General features: G+C 44.4%; 1 protein-coding gene across 1 annotated transcript in view; it reads right to left on the bottom strand.

Annotated features, from left to right (window-relative positions):
• HTR2A (5-hydroxytryptamine (serotonin) receptor 2A, G protein-coupled) overlaps window positions 1-7,362 on the bottom strand; it is a 72,852-nt gene extending 65,490 nt beyond the window's left edge. The window contains 3 exon segments of the mRNA XM_008571770.1: window positions 2,226-2,280; window positions 7,202-7,235; window positions 7,237-7,362. Coding sequence (XP_008569992.1) covers window positions 2,226-2,280; window positions 7,202-7,235; window positions 7,237-7,362 — 215 coding nt within the window.
• Between the last annotated feature and the right edge of the window lie 1,941 nt (window positions 7,363-9,303).

Here is a 9,303-nt window from a genome sequence, read left to right as displayed (position 1 = left end):
AAAATTCAGGAATATATTTGTGTATTTGTGTTGAGCCTCTTTAGGTTCTTCATTAGGACCGGCTTTTCTTTTTTACATTCCCACCTGCTCAGCCACACACCTCAAAGACTTCTGGTATAGATCTCAGTAACTTTTGTTTTTCTTATGTTTCTTTATCTACCTTCTCCCAGTACACTGTGAGAGATCTTGAAGTGCGTATTTATTCAGCTCAGTATATCCACTGCCTGCCATGTAGTAGATCCACAATAAAGGTTTGTTGGCCAAATGGCTGAGTGATGACCCTTGCCCAGCTCCCCCACAACCATTCCAGTGTGCCTGCCTCCTGGGGTGATAGCCAGAAAGAGCAGAGGCAGACTGTCTCATTGGGCAGGAGAAAGCATGAACTCTGGAGTCAAATGGACCCTAAATTGATGCCTGGTTATGAGTGATGTCATCCTGTGCAACTTCTCTGCAGCTGATTTTCTTTGAGATGCTTTGTACACTACTGGGTCTGTAATTGGTGCTCAGAAAGAGTTGAGATGCTTTGTACACTACTGGTGCTGCTATGAAGCTTAACTAAGATGGGGGAGGTGGTATGGCTGAGGACAAAAGATGGGTGACCCTCCTGGTGTCTGTCTCATCAATGAGGCAGTGCATGGGGGTAGAACTGGAGTAGATTTGCCAGTAGCTTTGCTTGCTTCATTTGCACTCTCCTTGACCCTCCTTTGCCCATCATGTCTCTCTCTCCAACTATTTGTCTCAGTGGTCCTCAGCACAGCTGCTCCTTAGAATCACCTGGCCACAACTTGGACCAGTTAAAGCAAAATGCTCCCAAGGGGTGTTTTATGTGCAGCTGGGATTGAGTGTTACTGGCCCTTCACTCTCTTGCTCCTTTTAGAATGAGTACAATATTGCACAGTCCCAGGAATAACAGGCGTTTACTTGGAGCAAAAACTCTTTTGTAGGGAAGGTGGTACCTTTGGCAGAAAGATCAGGGCTTGGTACCGGAAGCTTAGTCCTAGCTCTGCTGCTAGCTGGAGATGTGACCCAGCAAGCCACAAAAACCTCTTTACTCCGGTTCCCTACCTTATCAAATAAGCACATGGGATCTTCCGTTCTGTCTATTTCAAACTGTAATGTGAAGTTTAAAATGGAAAATAGATAAGACTTCAAAAATTTGAAAATGACATAAGTGTAATTCAAGCGTTCCTATCAGAATCCAAAAAAATACTTGCCGTGCCACTTACTAGTTGTGCAGCCTTGCACAGCTCATTTCACTTTTTGAACCCCAGTTTCCTCATCTGTAAAATGGAGCTACCTACTCTGCAGATTGCATGTTAGCTTCCATTGTTAGCAGCAAAGGAAACAATGGGAACTAAAAGAAAAACACAAGATGTTATAGTATTGTTTGCTATTATTTATTAGTATTATTACGAAGCCATGGGTAGACTCACACCAGTCCATAATTTCAACCTGCCATCAAATCCCATAGTCTCTCATGTTAGTAGATACTGGCACCCATGTGGCCATAAGCAGGTGCAGCATTTCTGCCTGAAAAGCTTTGAGCCTTTCAAACAAATCTCAGGGAATCTTTGGTTCCAGACCAAGCTTGCTGAGGTGACAGGTACAATTGACTTTGGTGCCTGGGAGCTGCCCTTTTTAGTTTTCATAACCTGGGCTTTCCTGACTGTTAAGTGTGTGACAGAAGATCAATGCTGGCAAGAGGTGAGTATGTGTGATCAACCTAACTGAAGTGGGCTGAGATCCTTCCATTCGTGGTGCCATAATAAGAGGCGAAAATACAGAAGCGCTGTGCAGGCTGAAATGTCTCGCCCCTTTCCTCTGTCCTTACCTTCTCCCTCTTGAGTTACAGCACCTGGTACCTTTCTGTAGATCCCAGAGGCCTTATGTTCTTTAGTATGGAGACCTGTATCTGTACATTGACCACAAGACTGGTGATTATGAAAGGTGAGGTCTCTGAGAAATCCAAGATTTAGAATAGTAAACTTGAAAGTGAGAGATGGAGAAAACATCACAGTGACTACTGATTTGGGCTCGACTGGTGTTTATATTCTTACCTGGGCAAAGCAATACAAATTAATATTGTCAGCCATTGACATAAACAGATTTTTCTTTCCTAGAGTGGATCAGATAATTACGCTGTTGTAACATATCTTGCCAACACACAAAACAATAGATTCAGGATGTCAGGTTTCAGAGCAATGAAAGGGAATAAATATCNGAGCACATCCAGGTAAATCCAGACTGCACAGAGCTTGCTGGGCAGAGGCCACCGGTATTCTATGGCACAGAAGGGTATTGTCAGCAAGTGGCCTGTGCCCCTGGGTGTGTGGGTTATACCTGTGACAACAGTTCCCATCTTGGGGGCAGGCACAGGTGGCAGCAAAGGGCAACGCAAGATACTTTCAACATTTGAAAAAAGCCTGATTGCAACTTAACTATGATAAGATTGCACAGGCTGATGAACACAAGGTTTGAAGATTTCTAGTCTCTGGAAGTATGTCAGTTTGGTGAACTCAGATCGTCCCTCTTTAGGGGTTCTCTCTCCTTCCATCTAGCAAAAACTTTTTTCTTTTTTTTAAAATGATGTGTCAAAAGTTGTGTTGAATTTTGGGCCCCTTTGGAGTACCTCTCACGCTGTACTATCATTATTCCCATATCTTTCCCTAGATTGTAGGTCCCTAAGATTAGTCACATCTCTCCCTCATTATTATAAATATCCAGTGCCACACAGTCATGGTAATAAATGGTGCAAGTGACTAAATGATTAAAAATCCAGTTTGGGAATATGTCTTTATTCATAAAAACGAAAAAAATCATCCAATAATGCTTTGGATGTTAAATTCAAGTTTGAGGTGAGTGGGAAAAATTGAAGACAGTGAAGCAAAGCATGGGTGTCTTTGCTCTGAGCTTTGTATCAGAGCAGTGGTTAAACTTCAGTGGGCATCAGGCTGTCCCAGAGGGCTGCTTGAAACAGCGACCGCTGGACCCATGTCAGAAGTTCTGATCTGTTCAGTCCGAAGCATGCGGGAGAATATGCATTTCTAGCAAGCTCCCGGGTGGTACTAATGCCCCTGGTCCAGTGTCACTCTTTGAGAACCACTGTTTAGGGCAGTGGTTCACACCTGTGGGCTGCCCATTAGAATCAGCTTTAGAGAAGGTCTTATTGTCCAGACCAAACCCAGCACAATTAAATCATTATCTCTGGAGAGTGGGCAGAGGTGAGATCCAAACATCAAAGCTCCCCAGATGATTCCAATATACGGAGGCACTGCAGGTCACCTGCTATGTTAGGAAAATAAAACATGCCTTACAGACATAGGCAAAGTATCCTGGTTTTGTTTGTGTATTTTGGAGGGGGATCAAACGGTTTTATAAACTTTAATTAGTTTGATTAACAGTATAAGCAATGGTGTTAGATCTGCGTGCATGTGAGACGGAAAATTATAAAGACCACTTTCCTTCTTGATGTCACAGACTCACAAAACTGAGCAAACTCCAAACGCAAATGTATTCTCCTTACCAAAATGCCACCAGGGATATCTAGATAAGTTAAGGGTGCAGGATACAAGCTTAATTTAGAGCTTTTCATTGGAATTATTTGCAAAGAGCTTGAGCTAAAAGGAGAGCCTTTTCTTTAGCAGCGCCTGGGGTGGGGGGGGGAAGCCACGCTCCGCCTGTTCGGAACTGATGTTGGCCCTAGGAGGGGAATTCTGTGCAAGGAGGCAGCCGCGGGCTTTACTCCGGGTTTCTGCGGCGTGGATAAGGCGGGGGCATTTCCTTGTAGGAGGTGGCACCGGGCCCCTCCGGGTGGGGGAGGCCGGAGGACCAGCTCAGGGAGGGGAGGACCCCGGGCGGNATCTGTTCAGTCCGAAGCATGCGGGAGAATATGCATTTCTAGCAAGCTCCCGGGTGGTACTGATGCCCCTGCTCCAGTGTCACTCTTTGAGAACCGCTGTTTAGGGCAGTGGTTCACACCTGTGGGCTGCCCATTAGAATCAGCTTTAGAGAAGGTTTTATTGTCCAGACCAAACCCAGCACAATTAAATCATTATCTCTGGAGAGTGGGCAGAGGTGAGATCCAAACATCAAAGCTCCCCAGATGATTCTGATATACGGAGGCACTGCAGGTCACCTGCTATGTTAGGAAAATAAAACATGCCTTACAGACAGAGGCAAAGTATCCTGGTTTTGTTTGTGTGTTTTGGAGGGGGATCAAACGGTTTTATAAACTTTAATTAGTTTGATTAACAGTATAAGCAATGGTGTTAGATCTGCCTGCATGTGAGATGGAAAATTATAAAGACCACTTTCCTTCTTGATGTCACAGACTCACAAAACTGAGCAAACTCCAAACACAAATGTATTCTCCCTACCAAAATGCCACCAGGGATATCTAGATAAGTTAAGGGTGCAGGATACAAACTTAATTTAGAGCTTTTCATTGAAATTATTTGCAAAGAGCTTGAGCTAAAAGGAGAGCCTTTTCTTTAGCAGCGCCTGGGGGGGAAGCCATGCTCCGCCTGTTCGGAACTGATGTTGGCCCTAGGAGGGGAATTCTGTGCAAGGAGGCAGCCGCGGGCTTTACTCCGGGTTTCTGCGGCGTGGATAAGGCGGGGGCATTTCCTTGTAGGAGGTGGCACCGGGCCCCTCCGGGTGGGGGAGGCCGGAGGACCAGCTCAGGGAGGGGAGGACCCCGGGCGGGAAGAGGCTGCTCCTAGAGCGGCCGCCACCAGGGGGCGCCCCTGCATCCCGCGTCCCAGCTTCCTGACCCGTCCGGTGCCTGCCCCCACCCGCCCGGCGGGATCACCCCCGCCACCCGCTGTGGTTTCTGGTTCCCGCTCAGTCACTCCTGCCACCCCCCCACTGGAATTTTAGGAAGCGAGAATTTCTCTAGGGTGTCTGGGAAATGACAGGCGAATTTAATGAAGTCATTCCAGCGCATCACTTGAATGGTCCAGCGCGGGGGCTGGCTTTGCAGTGAGCATTATTAACTGTGCAGAGTGGCGCCTCGTCTCCCTTGCTCACCTCCCTCCTCTTCACTCTCCAGGGCTGGGCTGATATTTCTTATTTTAGTCTTTAAGACTTGGCCAGAAAAATCTCCTCTTAAGGGCAGTTCCCGTAACCTGTCTCTAAGCTCTGGGTGACTGCTGATGTGCCTCTGTCAGGAGTCTCAATATTCGCTCTCGCTCTTAAGGAGAGATCTGGCTGTATTACTCATAATTTGGAAGGAATATCACACTCTGCTCCCGCTGAAGCCGTCCCAATGTTTGCTGACTTACTGAGAGATTTGACTGTTTCAAACTCTGCTGAGAAGAAAGCAAGATTAATCTGTTCCCATTTGTTTTCCAGCCTCCTCCAAACCAGACTGGAGGAGTTTATACATAAGCATTTTTAAAGAGTTGAGGGTATAATTCAAAGACACATTTCCAAATTAGCTTCTCTGGGCAGGGAACAATTAAAGCTGGAGTAATTCATTTATTCTAATAGGGACTCTGCATATATTAACATGAAACCCACTGCACCACTAATGTTCTTTCTGCAAATGTTCCAAGGTAAATTGGGAAGGTTTTACCACTCCACTAGAAGTGCTAAAAACTGTGTGACAAAGACAAAACTGTTCTGTCCGGAAGGCTGGTCTATTTGGAAAGGAATATAAAGGGGTGAAAAATCAAGAGAATTCAGAATGATGGGTAAGTTATTGCCTTATGACTGTATTGGGGGTATTTATAATCGTTTCTCCATAAACTGCATGTTTTCAAGCACAAAACTTTATAATCATCACTGTACATAAAATGTGCGTGGTTTAAAGCACAAAACTCTCCAATGATCACAGATAATAGGTTATCTGAGTTTTTTTTAATGTGAACCCCCATTTTAAGAGTAAAATGTAAGTAACTAGCATAACATGGTAGACCCTAGTCTATAAACAAAGCCTTCTGTCTAGTTTGTCCCCTGAGCCCCATCTCATCTGCTAATGGCATGCACATACTCTTTATTACCAGTGTGGGTACAGCTGGGAAACCAATGCCACTCACCATACAGGATGGTTAACATGGACACAGGCATGACAAGGAAACCCAGCAGCATATCAGCTATGGCAAGTGACATCAGAAAATAGTTGGTGGCGTTCTGCAGCTTTTTCTCTAAGGACACTGCCATGATGACGAGGATGTTCCCAGCAATGGTTAGAATAATCACCACAGCTGTCAATAAAGCAGACCAGTTTTTTTCCTGGATTCGAAGTAAGGAGAAACATGGTGGCGAGAGGCACCCTTCACAGGAAAGGTTGGTTCGATTTTCAAAATCTACTGTCCAGTTCAATGCATCGGAAGTGTTAGTGTCTCCGGAGTTAAAGTCATTATAGTAGAGCCTTGTGTCATCATTTGATTGAATTAAGGAGTTCGTAGTTGAGCTCAAAGAAGTATTTTTTTCATAAAGAATATCCATTTCCAAGCCGGAACTTGTAGCCTATGAAGTGTAGAAAGACTAACAAGTTATAGAATCTGCTTGCCCTTCGGTTTCATGTCCTCACACTGTGTAACACTGGAGGTGGTTACATGCTGGGCTTCTTTGGCTGGCTTTCTGTCTCCCATTCTTACAATAATAGTTAAAGAACTGCGATGGCTCTTTATATTTCCTTCCTTGGCAATTTGAGTAGAGTCCACTGGTTTTATTTTTTTCACCAAAGCAAGGGCAAAAAGCCCTGAATGAACTTCTAGCACAGAGGTTGTAGAGCTTTGAGTATTCAGGGAGATAAATGTGGTCCTGGCTGAAGAAGAAAAGTTTTGTAACTACTAGGAATCTTGTTTAGCATATATCTCACTCTGCTGGTTATGCTGATCACACTAGTTTAACCCCAGCAATATTAACATAGCATGCAATCCAAAACAGCAGGGATATATGCATTCTACATTAAGAAAGTCAATTAAAAATACAGCCAGTGTTAATCCCATAGTTATTGAACGTACTTTGGGTTACAGTTCTCAGTTAGTCTTAGGCTGAATTGCCACAGCTGCTGTCAGGAATTTCAGCTCATATTATGTTGCTTAGTTAATAAAAGGGGTGGGGGAGTCTTAACATTATGAGACAACTTTCCATAGTAGAAATATTCATTGAAATGATTACATTTTGGCCAAGTGTGATTACAAACCAGAAAGAAAATTATATAGCAATAGAATATAGCGGCATGAGAACTTACATTTGTCTTCAGGGTCCACACACGAGACACTCGTGGCTATTCTGTGACTCGCTGCATCTCTCATAGTAATTAAGTCGGTGTGGAGTCCGCTCTCCTTGAGCTTCCACCAGCGTAATATGATAGTAATTTGATTTCTGTTTTGCTGACTTTAAAAACTGCATGCAAGAGCCGAGCCAGTTCCAGCACTGCGAGGTCCGTGCCGGCTTCCTCTCCACCGCTCAGCTTGGTCCTCCCTCCCTGTGCGGTTTGCCTCAGCAGGCACACATTCAGAAATCATTCACGAGTCCCTGTCAAAGACACAAAAAAGAACTGCACAGGAAACCAGGAAGAGCCGTCTGCACCAAGGGACTCCTGGTTACCACGGGAATGGAGTAGCTCTCTGGCTGCCTCCTTCACTTCATCAGACCTCCCTCTATCTGTATGTCATAAACTGCAAGGTAACAACAGCCAGGGAGGGCGGACCAAATAGGCTTTTTATTTTTTTTCCCTCTTTTTGCTACATGTTAATATTGGGAAGTTTTCCTTTGCTTTAAAGAGAAAGAACCTGGAGAAATGGCCTTTTGTGCAGATTCCTAATAAGGCAGGTAAGCCGCACTGTGGTAATTTTTTAGGACTCAGAGTGAGGAGAGACCATAAATAAGGCTAGAAAATGGTATGTCCTGGCAGCCCTATTAAGGATACATATGGCATTTCCATTCAAAGCCAACAGTGTTTATGTCCAAAGTGGAATTGCTGACATCAGCAACATGGGCTTGGAGTGGCAAAACAAATTTGTGGTAATCACTCTGATAAATTATTAGAACTATTTTTATTTATTATTTAATAATACACCATTCAACTAGCTTATTTTTTTCCTTAGAAATATGCCATGTAGAAGTAATTCAAAACCTCACATGTGGTAGAGAATAAGCCAGTTTTGCTGAAATAACTCTAATGACAACCTGCCTTACTTGTAAAAGAAACCCTTTTCCAGATAGGTTTCTAAAGAAGGTTGGAGATACCTCCTCACTTTTACAGATGAGAAAATGGGTTCTTCCCTGAATAGTTGGGGTTTTCTCGGTTTCTGTCCACCTCCTTTTTCTCTTCTTATTCTTTACATTCTCCCTAAACAAATTCACTCTCATGCCTTCAACATGTTGTTTGTGTCCAAATCCATACCTCTGTAGCAGATTGTTTCCCTAGGTCCAGATCTACATATCCAGCTGCCCACTGGATCCTTCCATCTGTAGCCTGGGAGCCCTTGACCTCAGCATCTTCTGTCATTCTCCCTTCCCTGCCCTTCTCTCAGTGCTTGTCTCCACCCATTCTTGTGATTAATAGTATCACCATCTCTTCAAACAGCTGGCTCTTATCCATGACTTCTGCTTTCTCACTGCTCGATCTTACTTAGTCTCCAGTACTAGCTCTGTGTACATATTTCTCAAATCTTTTCCTCTCCAGCCCACGGCTAGTGCTGTGGTTGAGGGCTGTGTCCTCCATCTCCTGGGCTGGGGCACTGGTCCCCCCTCTCTGCCCTGTCCGCCATCCGCCTGCCTCTCTGCATCAAGGGTCTGCACCAGGGAGCAGGTGGCGGAGAGCACATAAGCAGCGGAACTCCGAACAGTCTATTTGCTCCCTTGAAAGCTCAGTATTCTCATTTGTAAAATGGGATAATAGTACTACCTTCCTCGTAAGATTGTAGTGAAGCTGAAATGAGATAATGTGTGTAAATATTTAGTCCATGTCCAGCTTACGGGATGCTCTGGGTGAATGTTTGCCATTTTTATTTTTATTAATATTCTCATTGATATTGTTGTATAAAATTGACATCACTCCCATGCCTGCTTTCCCTCGCCTCTTCTTTGTGGTGTATGCCACCCTTTCATTAAGTCTTCTCATGTCCCGCTGCCCCTACTTTTCAGGCCTCACTCTTGTTACTCTCCCATGAGCAGTGCACGTGCAGATGGAACTCGCATGTTTCTGGCCATTTTATGCATTCGTACTTGAAGTTCCCTGTGTCCAGAATGTTCCCAACATCTCTATATTTGTGTTCACCTGAAAGATTTCTACTCAGTTTTCAAGGCTCAGTTCTAAAGTTATCTCCTCTGTGAATCCCAGACCCT

This window comes from Galeopterus variegatus, unplaced genomic scaffold (assembly GCF_000696425.1).
Source record: "Galeopterus variegatus unplaced genomic scaffold, G_variegatus-3.0.2 Scaffold716, whole genome shotgun sequence".
Taxonomy (NCBI): domain Eukaryota; kingdom Metazoa; phylum Chordata; class Mammalia; order Dermoptera; family Cynocephalidae; genus Galeopterus; species Galeopterus variegatus.
This window is presented reverse-complemented; position numbering and strand designations above follow the sequence as displayed.